Source organism: Haliaeetus albicilla, chromosome 4, assembly GCF_947461875.1.
Source record: "Haliaeetus albicilla chromosome 4, bHalAlb1.1, whole genome shotgun sequence".
NCBI lineage: Eukaryota > Metazoa > Chordata > Aves > Accipitriformes > Accipitridae > Haliaeetus > Haliaeetus albicilla.
The window spans coordinates 12,157,624-12,180,657 of NC_091486.1; the positions used below are offsets into that span (position 1 = coordinate 12,157,624).

At 40.4% G+C, this 23,034-nt stretch overlaps 1 protein-coding gene across 11 annotated transcripts in view; it reads right to left on the minus strand.

Moving 5' to 3' along the window:
- Positions 1–23,034, minus strand: part of KALRN (kalirin RhoGEF kinase) — a 530,488-nt gene that overhangs the window by 175,843 nt on the left and 331,611 nt on the right. For all 11 annotated transcript variants that reach the window (XR_011324291.1, XM_069780931.1, XM_069780932.1 and 8 more), the window contains exons 14-16: positions 12,282–12,477; positions 6,422–6,588; positions 236–355 (exon numbers count right to left, since the gene is read on the minus strand). Coding sequence is in view for 10 of the 11 variants with exons in the window: in XM_069780931.1 (XP_069637032.1) it covers positions 236–355; positions 6,422–6,588; positions 12,282–12,477 (483 nt within the window). In the remaining variant the exon portion in view is untranslated. The remainder of the gene's footprint in view (positions 1–235; positions 356–6,421; positions 6,589–12,281; positions 12,478–23,034) is intronic.

A 23,034-nucleotide genomic window follows, 5' to 3' on the forward strand; every position in this document is an offset into this window, starting at 1 on the left:
GTCATTTTCATGAATGCAAAAGCTGATAGCTGACAGCAGAAGAATTAGCTGCAGATGATAAATAATTTATTTTATTATTAACCTCTGTCTGCATTACAAGTTTAATGATAAGTTGATTTTCTAAAGTTTTTATTCCTTTCCTTCCTTCAAGCAAGCAATGATTGATGCCCAAGAGATAACCTTTTGTATGATGTTCACCTGGTAAGGACAAACAAAGTTAACTTAGTCGTGTTACCTCTATGGCCAGCTGAAACTGCTCATGCTCTCGCTGGAGCTGCTCAGCTTCAGAGAGGGAGCTTGCATTGACAAGGCTTGCATTCAGCATTGATTCACCATTCCTGATCCATCCAAGCACCTGTAAAGAAAGGATGTGCTTATGGAAAAGTTGCTTTAGTGCAAAGGTTTACGTAGTCACCAATCAGAAAATGCTTCAGCCTGGCTAACAAAAAGGTACTTTGCCCAGTGTGGTCTCAGGCTGAATTAGTGAGCAGAAAGAAACACTAGGATAAGGCCTTAATGACATTAATTTTTAGAGGGCAAAGATCTTATTGAAGAAGTTATTGCTTGAAGAATTAAACTCCCAAAGTATTTACATGGATATTTGGAGAGCAAAGAGCTTTCATTTCCAAGGCTTGATCACAAAAATGAATGTTCCCCTATGCAAACACCCCAGGGCAAAACCACAGAGCATAACGAGGGACATTTGAAAGTAAACATAAAGATCTCTCTCTTTTTCAAAGTTCCAAGTGGAATCATGGACCTTGAAACTCTTTTCTGCTCCAGTTGCCTGTGTTTCTTTCACACAAATGTCAGAGCTTAGGGGTGAGAAGGGAGAAGACACAGTTGGTTTCATCTGCCATGGAGTTAAGATGCAGTTGGAGTTTCCCCTTGCATGCAGAGCTAGGGAGAAATCCCAGGTCTTGCATTTTATATTTAGTCAAGAGGCTTTGCTTCAGGGATATTCAGATTATTTGTAGACATGCAACCCATGCTGTAAAGACTGCAGAATCAAATCCTAAATATACATAATTAATCTATCAAGCCTGTATTTATTCATTTAAGCAGCAACATCATCTGCTATTTTAAGATGCATGTTTGGAAAATTAGCACCCATAACACGCGTGTAAGTTCTTGGCTGTGTTGTCTCAAAGCCTATTTTCTACCTGTGTAGGTGTAGAATTATTTCAATAAAGCCAGAAAGTTGCTGAATTCAATTCACTGATGCACAGGAAATCCTGACCGCCCAATCACTCCCTTAAATTTAGCTCGTGATTTACAAAGCTCCAAAATTGACTTTGCTGCAATATTCTACACAGTAATTTCCCTTTTGTGCCATCATTTTCACCAAGTGATCCATTAAACTGCCTGAAAGAAAGAGGGATTTTCTGTTGTTTTGGTTTTTATTCTTACATGATGTGTCACCCTAGTTATAGCCATTCAGTTCCCTGTAGAGTAGGAAAATGAGTTTTCCCTAGGAGAAAGAAAGGGGAGCCATCTACACGTGTAGCTGACCCTAATTTGTAGAAAATTACATTCTGCTCAGTACAACAGTGTGGAAGATTTAATTTGTCAGCTTTGTCTCTTTCATCAGCAGGTGTTATTGTTCCTGTGGGAAATGCAACAAAGATTTAAAGAAATAGGGTTATCATATGGCAATCTTTTTGGCTGCATTTTCTATCATCCATCAGAAAAGAAAGCTACATTATTACCAACTACATGGTACCAAAAGCCGAAGTTATCCAAAAGATCACTGTATCTGAAAAAGACTTGAAGTGAGGACATCATAAAGCAAGACATGTTTTCACATGTTATATACTGTGATATATCCTGGCTTGGGCCATTTAGTGTAGAAAATACTGAGTATGTATGCTAAAAATGCAGCAGCTTTTTTTTTTTTTTTTTTTAAACGAGACAATCGGGGCATGACAGCATCCTCTTGGGAACAGCTTTCATTTGAGCTGAAATTTTCAACACATGCCATGGAGGTTTTGACACAGATTTCATACAAATAACTGAGTCTCTAAATAGAAAAAAATCACTGGAAACCTCAGTCTTAAAACAAAGCAACTTGACCAGTGAAAAGCTAATAGGCAACAAGGTTGAGTAAGGAGGAAGGGGGACCATACAACTGAACTGAGCCAGGTTTCCTCTAGCGTTAATGGTACGTGTGCATTCCTCTGTACAACTGTTCTGTTGACTCAAAAATATTCAGGGTGAAGGAGTTCAGGTCAGGCTCTGATGGACTACATCTCGTCAGCAATGCTTACAGCAGTCTTCTTGACCAAGGCTGCTGCCCTGCAAGTTCTGCGCCTCCCTCCTTCCCCCAGAGTGCGGGTTCAGGCGCTCACTGTGTGGCTCCTACACTCCCCCTTGCAGGCCCAGTGAGCACTCAAGCACTAGCAAATTTTCCTTGGAAGAACTTAAATAATGACCCCATTCTATTTCCAAAAGTCTAACACTTAAATGTCAGAGCCTCATCTGGAACTGCATCAGCTTTTTCCGTAGTAATGATTTGCTCTTAGCTTTTTTTCCTCTTCTTCTTTTGTGTGTGTGTGTCGTTTACATACAGCAAGAAAAAATTTCAGTTGCATACCCAAAGCTTCTTAAGTCTAAGTGCAAAAAACAGTCACCTGTAGCGTCTTTCACTGTGTCACTAGTTTGGAAGTAGACTGTGAAACGGTTGGAAGAGAGCATTTACATATTTGTATCTGGTTTACAAGACCTGCTCACAAACCAGCTCCTATTAGAATATGTATAGAAGCTGCTAATACAGCACCAAGACACTTCTCTGATCATTTCCTGTATTAAAAGATTCACCATTATCTGGCAATGTGGGAACAGGCCAACAGCAAAAGATGGCTTTAAACAGACACTTCCTACAAATTACAGATTTTATCAACTTTGTAGAAGCAGTGATTAAATAATTCTGGAATTAAATAAATCTCCAAAGACTCACTTAAAAAGCCTAACCTTTTTTTTTTATAATGGAGAAGCAGAAACACACTGACAGCATCTTAGATAAAAGCCACTTGCCACTGAAGAACAATTTCACTGCAAGGCACAGGTTGTCTAACACGGCAACCACCACAGTTCTGAAACAACTCCCACCTTTGATTCCAATTTGCTTAAAACAGGCTACGCTTCCATATATGGCTCCTCTGTAATTAAACAATAGTACCAAATTCTTCTAAAATTCATACCCTGAAACTCTGCCATCTTCACTGAGCACAGAATCAGATGCTACAGGAAAAATAAAGAGTGAGGCACCCCTTGTGCAGCCTTCCTTCAGCAACGAGAGCTCTGTGTCACGTAGTGTTTCTGTCTGCTGGTTTAGTTTAGTCAGAATGCCTTCCTTGATGTTTCTTACAAGACTTAAGGCCTTGCTAATGATACCCATCAAGTAACATTGGAAAAGTTTTTTAAGTTTAAAAGGCAACATAATGTAAGTGACTCTGTTACATCTCTGGACCCTTTGCAGCTTCTTTGAGAGGCTCTTACTCCCACAGACCCAACCACCAGCAAGGACACCTTTTGGTAATTTTAGCCATGTTCAAAACTGCATCAGGTTTCCAGGAGTTTTGTGACATTAGATTGGGAAAAAACCAAATATATTCAGTGTCTCTCAAATGACAACTTCCCATCATTCTTTGGGCATATTCATCTGGAAACAAATCTAATGCCAAACAGCACAAGTGGATGGATAGCAGGCACATGAAAATGAATAAATACACTTCAAAACAACCTGAAAAGTAAGTGTAGTGGGACACTGTGACAATATCTGGGAGTAAATTAGGTCAAGTTCAACACTTATCAAAAAAAGAAATAAAACATACAAAGATAAAATAAGGGGATAGGGAAGCCAAACAGCTGCAAGCACAGCATTAGAGAGTTTGTTTTTTAAACTGATCTCCACAACTCCTTTCTGCTGTTACTTTTATGTAAGCAATCCAAGCTCTGTAGTTTCTGTCAGAAATGAGTGGGATCCAAATGAGGGGAAACCAGTCTTGAGTGGGATCTTTCTTAATAACAAAGAGTTTGTGAATCACTGATCTATACTATTTCCACTCTAAAGCAGTTCACAGAACATCTCATTTGGAATTGTTCTGCTTTAATGGCCCCAAACTTTGGCTCATTGTCTCGGCATTCGAACACTTGTTAAGTATGATATGAAGAAGAAATCCCTGGTAAATGAGAATTAAATAGATAGGGACAGTTAAAAGACACTGTATTTCCATGAGCCATTATATCAAAATGCAAATACACGTCCACATAGCAGCCTTGACCAATTTTACTATGTCAGCAGAACTTAACCACGGCTACGATAGGTGTCTTGCGGCAGCTACATCTTAACTGATTCACAAGAGTGAGAGCAATTTGGTAATGAGATCATCCATCATCTCAGATGCACCAAAATGAAAGTGAAGGAAATCTGGACCAGACTGGAGATGAACTACAAGCCAAAATCAATATTTTTCCCAATTTCACTACATGGTTGGGAATATGACTCACCTACAGGATACCAAATAGGGCACAGATATATTTTAACTTGCCTCTTTCTAAGGGAAATTGTAGCTGTGGTAATTTATAGGTTAATAAGCAAAGGAGTCCTTAGTATTCAGCTGAACAAATAAAACGATTCTTCACTACTGGTTTGTGGAAAGGTCGCATAGTAATGAAGGCTCTGATGGTCCCAAGCTCTGTTAAGGAAATGCTAATTCAAGGCAGCTGTTCTCCTCTCACAGTAAGTATTAGCTAGTTCAGTCCTAAACCCATTTCCTTTGGTTAGATTTTGGTTTGTAAAATAGTTAAGGCCCAGCAGTCACTTGATAATGAGGCAAATAACATCAGGTACTTGCAGAGAGTGCTGCACTGCCACTGTATGGCACCAGGAGCAGCCGCAGGTCTGGCCGACTGGCACTTCATCATGGTCAAGCAGGCAGTGAGACTTGGTCAGATAGCAATAACCAGCATTTTTAGCATTTCTGCTACACATATTACTCCTCTCTACTTTCTACCATAAGTTAAAATGCTCTACTTCATCATAAATCTACCACACACAACTCCAAGCTTTGCTAAGTTGTGTGTAAAAAAAACTTTGGGAATGTATGCAAAAAAGGATACACTTCATAACTGTGTTAAGGTGGTGATTATGAATATCACAGAGTCTGGTGGTTTTTTTTCAGAAGAAAGCCAAAGCACTCTATAGAGTTCTGGAGCTTCATGAGGAGTTGGACTTCAATTATCACAAATGCAAAATGACTACATTTTCAAAATAAAAATTTAGGAGAGTTCTGTGCTACTTTCATTTAGGGTTGAAAAATATTCACATCAAAGCGGACTTCGAAAGAAAAAGTATGCACTGGTGTTGGTGCTGCCAGCTTCTAGCTTGAGAGTTGTCTGAGGAACTTTTGCCAGCAATGATAAAACAATTCAGATAAAGCATCACTCAGATATTCATATCTGAAGAAAGAATAACCATGATCATGTGTACTGAGCACTCAAGATATTGTTGTTTGTTTGGGGTTTTTTTAGTAAACAATGAAGCAAATCTTTTTCATTAATACCTTGTAGTATTTGGAAAAAAAACCCACACCACCACCACCCCCCGCCTCACCCGCTCCCCCATTTGTACTGGTAAAATGGAAACCTGAATATTCCAGGTGTCTGGAAAAATGTTCCTGGTTTTTCTAATGAAACCAAGATCATTCCATTGAAATCCAGACATACACTGAAGTGTGAAGCCACCTATGGATTAGGAAGCAGAAAGTGTAGCGTTATCCTGTGTAGCAAAGGAAAACAGAAATGTGAGGCATCCCAGTTAAAGATCAGGGGAAACCTAGGGAAGCAGAACATGACTGCCTATGCTAGGATGAAATCTGGAGGAAAGATATGTAACAATACTAAGATGGTTAAACAAGTTCTAGGATCTAGAGACCACAGACAGAATTTTTTCTCTCACCCAGATGTTGACGATTCCTGCAGGTTAGCAGATGTATAGCAATAAATGAAAAGGTGAAACTACTGTAATGTCATACTTGACCTCCCAGCTCAGTTATCCTTTGCTTTGGGCCAATTCTCCACAACAGCTTAAGTCTGGATCTCAAACCACATCATTATATTCCCAGAACACATGGAATTTGAGGCAGCTCCTCCAGTTGAGAAGTTATGGGGTCAGTTCTGCACAGACTTCCCATAACTATTCGTGAAGCCAAATAAATGCACACTAGAGGGAATAGAGCCCTTTGTTATTTGTAAAGGGTCATGCTGCAATCTGTCAGCAAATCAAGTACTGTTAAGGAAAGGGGGATTAAGATTGTCCACCTAAAGGTATGTGACTTGGCAGAGGCTGGTTTAGCAGTTTGCATGTATGTACTGGCTGAAAACTCATTTATGACCCTCAGGTGTGGTTAAAAACTCTCACCTGCTTGACTTCAGCCTGTAGGTGCCGGAGCTGTAGGCACTGCTCTAACCGCTTGTGAGTTTGGTCAGCGTTAAGCTCCAGCTCATGCTGTTTCTCATGAAGGAATTCCAGCAGTTCTTGAACCTGTGTCGCAAGATCAATGTCTTTTTCACAGATCAGCTCAATGCCTGCAACATGCAGAGAGAGAGATCATTGCACTTATTTGAAAATTCAGTTGTTGCACAAATGTAAGCTTCAAAATTTTTTGCCAACTAACACATTGATTTGCAACTCTGAGTAATTCTCACCAAACTCTCTCACATGTAACACTTGGCTTTCACAGTTTCCTGTTCTGCATCACTACATTTTTCTACAAAGTAGTGTTTCTCTGGTGATCATTGCTCATCTCACCCATCAGCATCTGGCTAGTAGAACATGATTTAACCACAGCTTTGCTCAAAAACTTGCATGAACATCGAATTAAAAAAAGACAGAAAAACCGTCCCTTTCTTACAGTAATTCATTAACTTATATTTTAGAAATGCATGTTGAAAAGAACTTAGAAGAGAAAAAAAGATGAGGAAGAAAATAGAAAAGTGAAATACAGGAAGTGAACTCTAGTTGCCAGATCTACGGTAGTGCTACAAAAGTTCATGGAACTCCACAGTGCAAACTTTTTTTCCATCTGGGCACTTTAGAGGATAGTTAACAACAATTTAGTTTAAACCAACCTACAGTTCATTCAGAATTATTCCAGAGACTAACTTTCATCCATTCCTTACATACCAGAGAGAAAAGGTAGTTTACTACCACATTCCCCATCTCTTGCATCCCGCACGAAATTGATAAACCCCTGAGTGACCTGGTCTGATTTCATAGCTGACCCTGACCTGATCAGGAGGTTGAAATAGAGACCTCCTAAGTCTCTTCCTACCTCCTGAATTTTCTTATGACCCTACAAGCCTTGTGTATAGTAGTTACATGAAATATAACGCAGAGCTTCACATCCTCCTTCTTTATTACTCTGGTGTGATAGCATTGCTGGGTACATTAGCAGCGTAATTGTGAAAGTTTGGCCTGGACGAAATATGATGTCATCTCATGTTACTGTAATGCCTGTGATTATAAACTAACAAAGACCCGACTCTTCCCTTATTGAGGTCTACTGGAATTTTGCCACTGGCCTCAATACAGGGAGGATCAGGAACCTAATATAAAAATAATCAGATAGCAGTAATGCTGAGAAAACACTACACTTTTCCCCAAAGCCATTTGATTTCATGGAATAATAGGACATTAAAAAAGAAATGAGTTAATTAGAAGCTGCTGTACAAAAGGCTTGGACATTATTTTTAAAACCCATTTAGAAAGATACCTTTTCTTCCCCCTTTATCCTCCTCAGAGACTTGTGACTTTCTTTCTCTCTCACAGTGGTATCTACAGAGGACAGTACACAAAACAAATATGACCTTATGATTGACCCTATCCCCTTTTTCCTGGTTTCTGGTTTTATCAGAAAAAGCATGTGGGAATGCAAGTGATTGGCTTATTCCCTCTCCCAGCCAAAACAAAACAGTTTCTTCATTACCAAATAAAGTGGAATGGCCCCTGGCTTCCCATTTAGAACTGGAAATTTAATATATGTTTCTATTCTTGGGAGTAAAGTTCTTTTCAATTGCCAGACATCAGGCATGGTTGCTACAATTAGCGTGCATATGGTTCTGTATCCTCAGGACATGATGGCTTTTTGTATGCTTGACTTCACCACACCTATTCGATATTAAATGCGCAGTTTTCCTTCATGCACACTCAGCTGGTATGGTTTTGATTGTGCTAACTCATCAGCAGCAACCAGTGAACTGCCTGGGATGCTATCCAAGGGCAGCCTGCGCTCCCTATGATGAATGATCTGCCCTTTCTTGCTTGTCATATGTCACGCAGATTTATTCTACAGCGCCAGCGCATGCGGTGAGAGCACTTATTCTTCTCAAAGTCTGGTTTGCAAAATAGAAAGCCTTGTTTTGAGAATAATTTCATACATATTATCTTTATATTGTGTTTTGATAGAAAAGCACAGCTGATTTTCTGATAAACTGAACTTGGTTGCCATTTCCTTCACTTGATATCTGCTGCACTGCTTGAGACAAGTGAAGGATAATGAATTAAAAACATTTTAAGAAAATATTACAGAAAAGAGTACTGAGCCACACTAACTGGCATCCTACAAAACATACATTAGTTATACCTAAGCTATATGCAATGTGAGATACTATGCAGTGAAGGAAGGAGTACTGCTTTTTGACCTGTACAAAGCTGGTTTGGAACTGCTTTGAATCTGTTCTTAGGCTGAACTATTAAAAGTCTGTGACAGGAAAGTTTACTATCCTCTTACTTGCAATATAAACTATCGTTATAACTACCTATAAAGGACATCACAAACAAAATGAAATAGATTTGCATTTCCTTTTTAAGCAATGATGTTAGCTTGACAACCAGGAAACAAAAGGGCTTTGAATTTTCCATATAACAGGTAGGGACTGTATAAATCTCCTCAACATCAGCTTTGCAGTGTATTTCAGGCTTGACTTAGACAGATTGCTTCTAAGATATAAAAAGGTAGCTCTGTAAACCATGAGCGACTCCTAACTGTGGAGCTCATTATGACAATGATACTGACAATGTGAATAGTCTTTAATAATCAAATAAATTTGTGCAATCAATAATCAGCTATTAGAGTGTAGCTACTTTTAGTACCTAGAAGCAGAATGACTAAGGTGTGTATGCTAATGAATTTCATGAATGCATCATCACTGCAGCTTGGGTCGAAGTGTTAAATCACAGCTGAATTATGATCCTAAACTTTCCATAGGAAATGGATTTCTCAGAAGTGTCTAAGCTGCCACTTTTGGAAACACCAGGGCCTTTCAACATATCAAGTTAGACACCCAAAAATCAATATCCATTTTTGAGAATATTTGCCCACATATTTAGCTTTGCTACCAGCAGTAGAGCTACAATCAAACTGGAAAAATAGAAGACAGGTTCACTGAAATAAAAAGTGCTGGCTTATTAAAAAGTCCAGTCTTCTTGAGAATATTGTTATAATATTCTCTAAACGCAAATATGTTTCCTGAAGGATACAGATTTTAGTGAGACATGAACACAATTTGAAAGTACTGCAAAATTTCAGAAAACCACCTGACTTCCAGATCTTACATAGCCCCTAAAAATCCCAAACATTTCTTTGAAGGATAATTATTTCGATGGTGAAAACAGGCTAATCCAAAGCAGGCTCACCCACATGTGCTGGAGTAGTGGAAGGAATCACAGGAACATAACTTTGAGCTGTATGGAGCTTTGGAAATACTGGACTTGCATAGATGCCTCACATGCACAGATGCCCTGAATATCTGCACAGAGTCTGATATGGTGCATCACAGGACCACTGGATTTATTGTACCAACATGACAATGTTCACAGGTATTTCCAGACACTCCACAGCCAGTGGAATCAGAATCACTGCTCCAAATATGCATCGGACATGCAAAAATCATGGGCAAATATCTAAAACCTTCTTTTTCTACCTGCACAAGATTTTCAAATGAAAAAGGCATCATGCTTGGAAAAACATGGATGTAATTTTATCTGACAGACTTGCTAGCTTAAAGACCTCCAAGCCAATATGCCAGAGTGATCAAAATTGAATCAGTATCCTGTGTGACACAATAAAAAGAATAAACCTCAAAGAGAATTACAGGGAAGGGAAGAAACTTGGTCAATTAAGAGTGTCTGGTTAGGTAGAATGTCCCTAAAAAAATCACATTTTTTCTGGCTTTATCTTCTGTGACGACAACTGAGTTTTGATTGAAGCAGTGGTGACACTGTACAATAGGAAGCAGCAATAGCAGCTGATTTCCCAGAACCCCTGCAAGTTTGCAGCTTTGGCAGTAAGAACAATCATCCCTTAACTTATGCACTGAATGACTATGATATAGGATTCAGAAAGGAGTAAAATTAAATGAATTTTTTATGAAGTATAACTGTCCTTTATTGAAATAAAAAACAGTAGGCTCCCAAGAGCAATCTCTCTCCCTTATTTTGCCATTCTCCCAGCATTTAGCATTCTGTGCATGGCAGACATGACCATTACCTTTGATTAACTACAGTTACTCTACATCCCCATGAGGCTTCTGCTTCCTTGCCTTTGGGAGCAATGGATTTTTTAGTGGGTATGCTTCATAGAAAGTGATCTTAGATAATATTATAAAAACATTTTAAAAGTTACTTCATTTAGTTGCTAATCTTTTGTCTGCAATCCAAAAGAAGTTGTTTCTAACTTCTTGACAAACACAGATTTTTTTTTTTTTTTCCCAAGAATCAGTCACTGAGACTCCTAACTGTGCTCTGTTCTGGACCATATTCTTTACCTCCCATAGATTCCTACTCATATTAAGATTCTTCCAGGATGGGGAAAAAAAAAAAAAAAAAAAAGCAAGCATCTTAACTGATGTACTAGGACAAGTTGAAGAATAGGACCAGGTGTAGTGTGGGCAGATCCCATAGAAGCTCACACACATGGTTCATACAATGCACCGGGATTGTCTAGTTCATAACATACTCTTGTAGCAGTCCTTAAGCCTGTGTCGAGTGCAGCTTGCCAAGTCAGGCTGAATACTGCCAGATTTTTTTAAAGGTGGGTGCCTAGAGGTAAAATGTTTGCCAAAGAATAGAACCATAAAAATCCTTTTTATTTTGAAAGTGCAAATTGGGAGGGAAAGAACAGGAATTGCTCTCGCTTTGCACTCTTTCCAGACATTTAAGAAGGTTAAAACCCTTCACAAGTAACATTCATTTTTGGACTTTATGCAGTGATTAATCTAAGTTATGATATTCCTCTTCCAAATGCAAAATGCAAGGATACAAAAATCTTGATTCATAGGATGTCTTAGAAATAGGATCCTACTGCTGAGAAGCACAGTAAAAGTATGAGACAGACTCCCTATCAAGATGAATCAAGTCTGTCATTCAAAAGCACATGCCAAAGGTGGGGTTTTTTACATCCAAGTTCCTACCTTTAACTTTCAAGTGCACACTGAAAAGGAAAATTCCAGTATGGTTTATCACAGTCCTTTTTTATACAAAATAATTCCAATTAGAGCTGGATGGAAACAAGAGTTCCATTTCATGACTGGTTTCAAGGCTCTCATATTTGGATTCTTTCCCAGAGGGCTCTTGGACAACTAGCTTCTTTCTCACCTCACTCCTCTCTCTCTCCCTCAGGCATGTCTGCACCCTGAAATGTGGCACAGGGAAAAGGTACTCAAGTCTGCGGAGAATGAAGCCAGCACATCTGGTCAGTTTGCCTCTCAATAAAGTCTAGTTGCAGAAAGGTTAACAAGCTTAGGAGTCTAGAACGACTAGACTTCATCCAGACCTGACGTCTGACCAGCCAGCTCAAGTATCTGTAACTGATGACTCACTGCAGTGCTTGTTTCTGAGCTGGTACAAGGACAAGGACCTACCAGTGTAACTTGTTTTGCCCTCCCCTCTCCACCCACTTTGGAACTGATCATGAACTCCATCTTGCAGTTGTGAAACTTTCTGAATGAAACTTGAAAGTCAGCTTTATTTCCTCAATGAGCTTCAGTCTCAAAGGAACAGCAATTTTTGACGTATAATCCTGAATCAAAGAATTCCCCAAACTTGTGGAACAGTTCTGGGAGTGGAGAGACAGGTATTGCACATACTTACTTATGTTAAAAGCTGATGTATTTGGTATGTATTGGGGTATTTTTTCTTGATATACATTTTGGGGGTTTTGAGTTTTTCTTGGGTTTTGTTTTTTTCTCATGTGAAATAGAGATCAAATTGCACTGCTCACCTGAAGCCTGGACCTCCATGATGTATTGGTGTAAATCTTGCCCTTGCTGGATGACTTCAAAGGTCATGTTGTTCATGGCCAACTTCCGCTCAGTGTGACGCTGCAAGCGCTGCTCAGCCAGAGTGAGGTCTTCGGTGTTGAAATCATTCATTTGTCTCAGCAGATCTTCATTCCAGGCATCTAACTCTGCGGTAACCTTCGTGGGCAGAAGACAGACACTGTATTCACTCAAGATCCATGAAAAATCTTACTCTCAATTTGTGTTTGGATCACAAAAGTACTTAACATTTTAACTCTGATCCAGAAACCTCCAAACCATAGCCTCAATACACTCTGGATCCTGCCCACTTAATGGTCACGCTTAACATTTTGCTTAGGTGAGGATCCATGAAAAGATTATTGGTCTAACAAGAAATCTGACACCTTTTTCCCTTACACATTCCAAAGGGCACTGTAAGAGAAGACCCACTATATTCACATGGATGGTAGAGGTAATGTTTCTGAATAAATTCAAATTTAAATGAAGAAGTAATGCTTACAGAATTGCAAAACAATTTGTAACACCTGTGACCACATAATCCCAAAATGGCCTGAATTTTTCTAAAAACTTTTTGCAACACACTGTATGTTACATATTACAGGTGGAAATATTATTGATTCTATCTTCATAGAACTGAACTTATAAGCTGCTTCCAGTAAGCCCTATAACAGGGAGAACTAATACATTTTTCAGAATTATTATTATTGATATAATGTATTGTGAACAGTATCTACCCATTGTTCGCACAAAATGCATCACGAGACTAAATATTTCATTATGAATTTGTGAGTTAACCCCCACAGCATTGATTGCAGTTGTACAGTAAGCCTTATGCTGTGCTTTCAGGGACTTACAGTCTTTTATAAGGGTCTTTCTGTTGTCCTCCTTGTTACATGGGGAACAGGCCCTGTATAACTTTTTTCTCCTGTGGATCTGAAAGCTTTTAAGTGGGGGAATGAATATAAATAATTCACTTTTATAGATGGGGAAAGCACAGCACAGAAACATCATACTTAACGGCTACGTGAATCACCAGTAGAATCACGAGTCATACCTGGCTCTAACTGAAGACCTATATAACCTGCTAATAACTCATGGGAACATGCAAAATCTTCTGTTGCTTTCTCTGCTTCCTGATTACAACACGCAGTCTGATGATTTTAGCAGTCCATTTACTGTATCTTCTTTATTTTACATTTTAGCCCACAAGTAGCCGTTCGATATGAAAGTCCTTCTCTATTTTTGCCTGTTCAATTAAAGCAATATCTAGCCTCCACCCAAAGAGCACAGTCTCATGTCAACCTAGATTCTGCTACTGCAGACAAAAAAGAGGGAACGTGCTAGTGACAATGAATTGAGGGAGGGGGGACAAGGGAAATGGGAATTAAATAATGCATACAGGCTAGTACTGTGCAGTAAACAACTTTTTAAAGTATTGAAAAATTTTAAAATAAATGCCTTAATTCTGATTCATAGGTTGATTCCTCATAGCTAGATTCAGGAGAGCTAAAACCAGGTATCTAAATTCCCACTTGTGCACGTTATGATGTAGTGAAAAGTTCCTGTTTCTCACTAAAATACTCTTCAGTGCCTGTGTGCAGTGAGATGCTTAACTTCCTAAGTAGCCAAGATTCAAAATTTTCCATTCAGTTTTCCTTTCCAGAAAACATACATTATATCCAATGCAGGCACAGGAAGGCAACCCAAATGGACCGGCTTTCAGCCCTTCTCACATTAGAATGGATGGCAGTACACAGTTTTGCATTAGAAGGGAAAGAAAGCAGTTTTTAGGCCCTTTTTTGAGAGAAGCAGAAAAGCAGATTTACTCAGCCAAGAACCTGGGACCTCAGCTGCAGGGTGAAAGGCAGAGAGTGGATATCCTGAGGGGCTTCTATTTTTCTTCAGCTTATTCCATTGCCCATTCCACTCAATTACCTTTAAATAATAGCTATCTCTATAGTTTCTTTGGCCCCATTCCTGATTCCAGCACCCTCTGATTCATTGACATATCATAGCTGGAGTCCCTGGACTGTGGAGACTTATTGGCAGTTTTAACAGTTATGGAGAAATGGTCAAAGTAGATGCTGGAGAAGGGTTTTACCAGATACATTTACATTCAGAGGCAGATCCTCAGCTAACAGTAATCAGAACTGAGGTGGTCTTGACCTTGTTTCAAACTACAAACAACAGAATGAATTTAGAGTTAACACAGGTTCCTACAATCATGACAATAACACTTACAGTTCAATACAAAGCTCTTTCTGCTATTTCTAATGGAAAGGCATGTGATATAAGGGAATCAGAAGAAATTTTTTTTTTTTTATGAGCTATTATAAAACTGTCTGTTTGAATCCATTGCATTGATTGTCAGGCTGCTAAAACATGATAATTTGAAATTTTGCAAAGATTCACAAAGTACTTCCCAATTTCCTGTGAACACTCTCATGCATGTGTATTCAGGAAGATGTCTAAAAGCATTTATAAGTGACAGTAATAGAAAAGATTAAAACAAACAAAGAATGTGTTACATTAGTTTGGTCTGACAGCCATAATACTATGATTGGGGGATTCTGATCAAAACAAAATCTCTCCATCCCGTTTACGTCTATGGACATCAACTTCAGGACAGGAAAATGCAAATCTTTCAGAGGGTTGAACGGTCAGGGGATTTGGCAAAGGATATATGAAGGAATCAACAGATGTTCCCATAAGTATGCTGAGATCCAGCACTTCTGCAAAATTACCTGGGTAAACCTCTCTGCTGTGGTGCTGTTTCTCTTACTAACTTTTCCACTTGGCCATGGAAAGGACACTGATCAGCATTGCTTTTATCATTAAATCTACAATCATTTCCACTCGAGCATGGGGAAATGGCTGATCCTGACCATACTGCTTTTTGCCCCTTAGGCCTGCGTGACGGTCTGACAAATTATAGTCAAAGTCTCAAACATTCATTAAAGAACTTTGGTGGAGAAAATGGCGTCTGTAAAAACGCTGGAGTTTTGTGAACAGGACAATGTGGCCGCAGGAGAGGGCCCCATAGAGGGTGGGACCGCGCTTCTCCAAAGCCACAATTCCTTATCTTAAGTGACCAGGAGAAGGAGCACAGCATATGCGCCTGGAGGAGGAGGCCCCACAGAAGATGGGACTGTGCTTCTATCTTAAGCAGTCATGCAAGCAGGGAAAGAGAGGCAACTCTGCAATGAACCACACCCCGCCAAAGCTCACCGACCAATTCCAGAGAACCCCGGGAATGGGAACTGCACATGTCAAGACCATCAACTAACACACTATAAAAGAAGGGAGAACGAGTTCTCAGTGCGTGCCCTCCGGAACTGGATCTCTATGCTGGCTGGACCAATGCTGGACCCAGGACTGGTGAAACCCTTTTCTTCTCTCTTTCTTTCTTTCTCTCTTTCTCTCTCTCCCTCTTTTCCTTCTCTCTTTTCCACAGTCCCTACACCTCATCCTTTTAAACATAAACCGTTGACCAAGTCTGAGACTAGGAGTGGATCTATCCATCCCTGGGCTCCTCTTCGAGAAGGAGTCCAGAAAGCAAGGGGGTCTGCTCTGAACCTTGTGACTCAATGGGAGGGCTCTCCTTCTGATACAGTTCCATGTTCCTTTTTCCATTTCTTTTTCCACACCTCCCTTCTCTTTTCAAACAGTGGCTTAATGACATGTTGCAAGGTTCATATTGATAAGTTCACTTGTACTTGGGCAAGGTTAGCTAGGTTGAATAAATGTTGATTGTTGTTTGAACTCCTCTGGTGTCGTTTCACCTTAATTCTGACAAAGGAAATCCACGAACCTGAGTCGCTCCAACTTTGCAACGCGACAGCCTGAGCTTCTAAGACAGGTCTGTAGCAGAGAGGCGTCTACAAACACTCAAGAGGACTGCCTCCCAGGCAACCAGTGCTCCCCATGCTCGTGTCGGCCACCAGCTTCCACCAGGCTCCCCACACAGGAGGAGCTGCACCTAAATATCTACCTGTGCTATTAGTCATTGCAAGGCACTGAAGGGTTTATGCTCCATTATCCACACTCCCCAGTTCAAATCAGTGGTTCCAATTAAAGAGGAAAGGACGGCATAGGCTGTCAGGACACAAGCTGATAAACAACACAGGATGCAAGGCGAGCCCATGGTGCTCTATGCCATGTTGCCAGGACCAGGAACAGGGGTTAAGACTGCATCTGAGTGGCTCTAGACACTCGGATAGGTCCAGTGGGGCTTGTTAGCCCAGTGCCAGCTCTGTCAGGGCCAGGAGCACAGCCACTAATGGAGGGGACAAGGAAGGAAGGTGGGAAGTTGCCTCTGAGTGAGGGCTGATGAAGGATGACAATCATCCCATGTGCTGGGTTAGGGGAAGAGGGGAAGGAGTCAGGCACAGCGAGAGGTGGAACATCACCAAATTTCTCAGGCGAAGTGTGTACAGGAAGGTTGGGTACATTGCTCTGAGTAACTGAGACAAACAGATGGCTAGAAGGGAATCTCAAGCACAAAGCAAAGAAGCAATAGCAGAGCTGTGATAACGACCCAGCCTTCCTGAATCCCAATCTGGTGCCCTATCCCAGAGATCATGCTGCTTTGCATATCTCATTAAGACATTTCCTTTTCTGTCTGTACAGCCAATGCCTCAAAATCCCAGCAGTTTCTGTACTTCAAACTGGACCATTTGGAAATGGTCCCAGAGTCTGAATTTGAGTCCCTAACTGGTTTGACTTGGGTACAGGGAAATTGATTTATTTCTCTTCAGGAACAAGCTGTAATTAGGCAGCTCTGTTAACTACAGATGTATATTTTTCAAGTCTAAAAAAGGGCTTTGGAAGCTTTCACAGATTGGTAAGGCATTGACATCTATGGTGAAACTTGGACTGCATTAGACAAAAGTGTCCTATCTCCTACGCTGTGGTAAGAGCCAATTGCCAATTGGGCCTGTGTCAGGAATTGTCTCATAAATGAGGCCCACTTGGCCATGAACTTGTTTAATTCCCTTCCGACCCAGAAGAATGGCTGATGAGAGTTTACTGTCTTCATCTGCTAGATTTTTGGTGGGAAGAACTGACAGCACTTCTTATGTTTATTCACTTCCCAGCGTTTGTGATTCTAAATAGACTTTAGCATCCCTCACATGCCCTGAGAAAAGAGAAGCCCTGCCGCAAGAGAAGCCCTGACCTCTGCTCTGTTCCACTGCGGCACAAGAGGGAAATCATACCAAAGCAGAAGGGTCACGAGAGCAGCAATGGTGGCAGTGCACAGGTCTGTATTAGCAAAAGCAGCAGACTTATCTGCAGGTGCCCACACTGTTCCAAGGAAAGCTGCACACGTGTCTTATTGTCAGCCACACTCTGTCTGACTCCTTGGAAGGAGCCATGCTCCTTCCTTGTAGGTCATATAAGGTTGTTGGTGGCCAAGAAACAGCTCCCTATTACTAAAGGAAGGTCAAGTGACCCCAGACTACTAATGAGAGAGAAAGACACAACAAAGATATTGATTGACAATGAGCCTAGAAAGCACAGTTCTTCATTCTTCACCTGAAATAGATGCTCCTGCTGCCATGATAATGGGAAGGGAACTAATGCTGGTAGCGAACCCAGTCTAGTATTAAATAACTGAGATACCCTTATCAGAGCAGTGGAGGCAGAGCAAGAGTTAACTTCAGCACATGAGGAAACACTGGGTTTGTGCTGAGCTCCATGCTACTATCGCAAGGCTATAATAGATACACAGACTATGTCAGCCAGGTCTGTTTTTCATGCAGACACAGCGACCACAGTCTAGACCACATACTCTTTGGGCAGGAAACCTCCTAAAGCAGCAACCTAATATACCGAAAATCCCACTGCTGCAATACTGCTGCATTTGCTGCTTCCTGGATTTACCATGTTGCAACACCAGCAGATAACATGACCAAAGGGAAAGAGACATGTTCATCTTCAATCCTGGAGAAAGAGGAGAGGTATAGAGAAGAGGTACGCAGGTGAAAAGTAATAGCAGTAATAATAACAGTAGCAGTCCAGCCATCTCATGCCTACATTGCAGCCTGCTTGTGAATTAGGCCAAAGAGCCTACTCAAGCTGCAGCAGCTGATGTGCAGGCCATTGTACATCCGCAATAATTTAATATCTAAATCCTAAGTATCTTTTTCTTGCTGCTGCTGCTGAGTTTTTCTACAAAATGGTGCTGCTGAGCCTAGAATGATGCTTGCTTGGCCTTAATTCAGTGTTTGACACCTAAAGTCATCGTGTTTAATGCCAACCAGAAAATTTTGTTTGCCAATTGAAGGAGGTGGAGAGGGGAAATGAGGAATCAAGCAAAAGAAAATAAATGTTATATGGCGAATGAATCACATAGGAGCTGATATTTTGAAATATGGGCTGAGGAAGGGCATATGAGGAGGAGGGAAATAAAGTTCTATCCTGGGAGCAGAAGCTATTAACACAAAGAGAGTGGGCTCGCAAGAGGGATCTGAAAAAGAGTAAAGACGCTTGGGAAGAACAAGCAAATGTAGGAGGCAGGTTGCAAGAGAAATGATGGTGCAAGTAGGAGGAGGAGCAAAGGCAAGAAGAGTGGGTAGAGCATGGGGATGTGGCAGGACAGGAAGAACAGTCACACAGGCACAGGGCAGATCTGTACAGAGCTCAGAATCAAGAAAAGGGAATATCTACTTCATTTCAAGAGAAGAAAAGGTGGCAGCCATACAGCTGGGATGAACAGAGAGTGAGGATGGATGAGATGAGAGGTCAGATATGATCCAGGAAGGAATAAAAAAAAAAAGGATAATTCTGACTCCTGGATGCTGAGGGAGTGTCTGTGAGTGCAGAAAGAAAGGGGTTATAATGGAGTAGGGGAGACCAGATCTCTAAGGCATACTAGAGATTCGGCACCAGGGATGCCAGGGGCAACAGCACTTGGCTCTGCTTCAGCGTTCAGAGCAGGCTGGAAGAGCAGAGGACTGCATGTGACAGTATAAGTGGATCTATGGGCAGACTAATACTGAAGGTATATGGTAGAAGAGATGTAGGTAGGAAAGGGTGAATGAAACTGTCACTTCTACAGATCATGTAAGCAGAAAGTTTACTGTTCCTCCTTCTCAGGCCTCAGTTTGGGCTGACACTGTGCAGTATGACAATACTGTCAGCCATTTTTTTTGATGACAGAGATGCCACACTGGCTTAGTGGGGACCTGGGCCACTGAAGTGTGAAAAGGCTGTCACAGTGATGATTCTGCTTCAGTGCTTTTGGCTCCTGAATCCCTAAAATATCAAGATAAAAAAATGGAATTCAGCTCCAAAAGACAGGGTGCCCAGAACAGCTTAGTACTTGCCTTTCCTTAATTTTAAGTGATGTGCAGTTTGGAAACTAGGTATATATGGAAAAGAAAAACAAAAGGTCACTAAGCATGAGACTTTATAGGATTCCAGCTTATGAACAGAAGAGACTGAATTTTTTCTTACCATTCCCTTACAAACCTATCTCAAGATCTCTGTAACTCTTATTTCTTTGCTCACATCTGAGTGTCAGCTATAAGTCAGTGAGGGGCTGTAAAACATCTTGTACCTTCAACACAGGCAGCTAATTCATTTGAAAGATTCTGCTAATTTTATAAACCTGGAATAGGAAACTAAAGTGAGTTGTGAATCAGTGAAGTAAACTACTGTGAAAGCTGGCTCCTGTTCCCTTCTAAACTCATGCTCAGGGATGGATGCGAACAGCCGGAAGAGCCAGCAAGTGAAATCAAGGTTGAAAAATTTAATTAGCAGGTGAAATGGAGCCAAAGAGATTGAATGGTGGAAAATTAGATATCCAGCAAGTGAAGATATTAGTGATCATGGGGCTTTTTGAAAGATAACAAACAGCATACAAGATCAAATTTATATTGTACAGTGGGAACCTCCATAATCCCTTCCAAGACTATGTCTTGGCCTAGGAACCACATTGCTCTAAGACTACAGTGCACAGACTCTGTCTAGCATTGCGCAGATCCATATGCATTGCAGGAAACAAAACAACACACACGAGGGAAGGAGCTGGGCAGCTCTGGGAAAGGGAAAGGGAAGTTTCTTTGGAGGTAACCAACAACTGTTGCCAGACAGGTATTGGCTGAGATCATTCCTGTTCTCAGTCACAGAGTTTTATAGGGGCCTACAGGTGAATTTGATCATCTCTCTACAAATGAAAAAATATGCAGAAAAACTCTGGATGGCAGTAATTTTGTTAGGGATTGCAACCCTACATTTTACCATTCATTTCTTATGCATTTACTCAGCATTTTACTGTATATTAGCATTCATTCAAATAATGGTTAATAAGGCTTTAAATGACAATTTCTGAAGCAAGGGACAAAGTATACTTGACAGATTTTACTGAGGATGTAACTCTGCAATAAGGCTGTGCTTCATATGTATAATGCGCTCAGTGTGGTGCCAGCACTGCCGCTAACGTCTGCCAGCTATTGTCCCTTGAGTCTTACACCCTACTTCCTTGTAGTGGATCAGCTACCACATACATACTGCATTAATCTCCCGAGTTACTTGGTTGGCTGCACAAACTCACTTGAAGTCTGTATCTCATAGAAAGACCAACCATATAATCCTAATGATCCCATCTTGTCTTGAAATGCGCAATGACTTGGTAAAGTAATAAAACATATCAGGCATCAAAGTTAGACACGTTTGCTAAATAAAGAATGGGTTGTCATTTTATGGTTTTAAAACCTAAGGCAGAATAGTCTCCCATAGGGATAGCTAGGCGCTCTCATGTTTCTGTTATGTCTGTTTCCAGGTGTTGTCATAGTTTGGATTTCATGATTTACCCCAAGAACCCAGAGTGTAAATATCAGTCAATATAATGAGATTAAGGCAAGAAAGAACAGGCAGCACATGCTATGCGCCTGTGGGTTCGTATCCAAATTCGTATCTGCCAAACCTGCCTTGACTCAAGTACAACACAAAAGCTGCCAGTGCGGCTTAGAAGTCCTTAGAAGTCCTAAATGAATGCAGCTGGTCTGCCCTGCCAAAGAAATAGGCAGGTGGCTTCTCTTTACATAAATTACTTTTCCTGAAGACAAATGCAACAATAGTTGGCAGATTTCACTGAAGTACAAGAAAAGGTCCAGTGATGCCTAAATAGATGGAAGTAAGTGTTGCTCGTGCAGTAATCATTAATTCTGAAGTTTGTCTAGACTCCAAACCTCTGTCAAGAAGAGACGATTATAGAAAAGCTCAAAAACCAGGAGGGCTACAAAGCAGATGGGTACAGAGCAAGTTTAGGAAAGAGTGCCAGAGGAAAGGGTGATCTGTGTCATGGATTTCAATATCCGAGGAGAACAGTAAAAATAGGAAAGTTTCCAAAGAACAAATGACAGTCAGGCACTTTCTAAATAAAACTAAAGGCCAATCACTCAATTGCCATTTGTGAGTTTGAAAAATTCCCAATAATTCCAGTTTGCATTATTAATTAGAAAGGAGAGAGAGAGAGAGGGCAGTGGGGAAAAATCAACAGACTCAAAAAAGTTTGGTACCAAAACTGAATGGAAAGAGACAACATGAGATGTAGCTATTCCCTGAGACTGAGATGTAATGTGCAGCCTTCCCTAAAGCTGTTGGAAGCAGGTGGGCTCCCACAGCTGCATCTCTCTGGCTTCCACTAGAGAAATGCAAGTTTTTCCTCTCACCAGAGTTCCCATGGAAGGGTCCTCATCATAAGGGATTCACTGGAGCACAAAAACCTGAGAACCAAGGGTGAGAACACAGACCTGAGGGGGGAAAATGGGAAACTCAATGCTTGACAAGACAGAAGCAGCAAAGAGGACAAAGGTGTTCAAGTTTGGGAGGTGGAGGGCCCACTTTTGACAGACCGTTTGTGTGAGTGCAGGAAGGAGAGAGATCAACATGGCTGCAGCAGTGTGAAGGGTTTTGTTCGGGATGTGTTCAATATGGTACTGTTCTTTGGGCAGATGGAAGGGGGCTTATCTAGACTAGAAAAGGAGAAATTCATTTGACAATCATACTGGTACACATTATTTCAATTTTCTTAATCTATGCAGGATCTAGGCTATTATGGAAAATTAAAACCTAAACACATTCCCAGTCATAGCTCAAGGTACTTGTCTTTAGTAGAAAAAATACTTAATTTCCTGTTTTAAATATCGTCATCTTTTTCCCTTAAAAGCTTGGAATAGTCAACCATCAGAAATACGACATGCTTTTTAATTATGGCAATGAAAAAATCTTTTTGCTTCTCAACAATGGCATGAGATAATTTTGTTAATTTTGATAACAGTTTCCTACTGATGTGGAATCCTTATTATATGGCTGAGGCAACTGACTGCAATCTACTTTCTAAGGATCATTATTGTGTCAATTTGAGCCAATTCAGCTGTTGTTTGAAATGCATAGCATACATATGTAATTTAATATTTTATTTCAAATTGCTTTTTTATTATCCATCAAACTGTTTTTCTTGTGTAAGCACTAAATGTACTTATAAAATTTAAGATACTGACCTGGATATATTTTTACTGTGTGTTCAGTTATAAATTAAATGTCATAATTATTCTAAAATAAAAAATATTTTTCAGAAAGAGGGAGCTTTCTAAATAAAATCATCTGCCCATAGACTTCCTATGAAACATGTTCTCAGATATCCTTGTAATATTAATCTTGCAGAGGGAATTCAGATGTTCTTACGATAAAAAATAGCAAATCTAC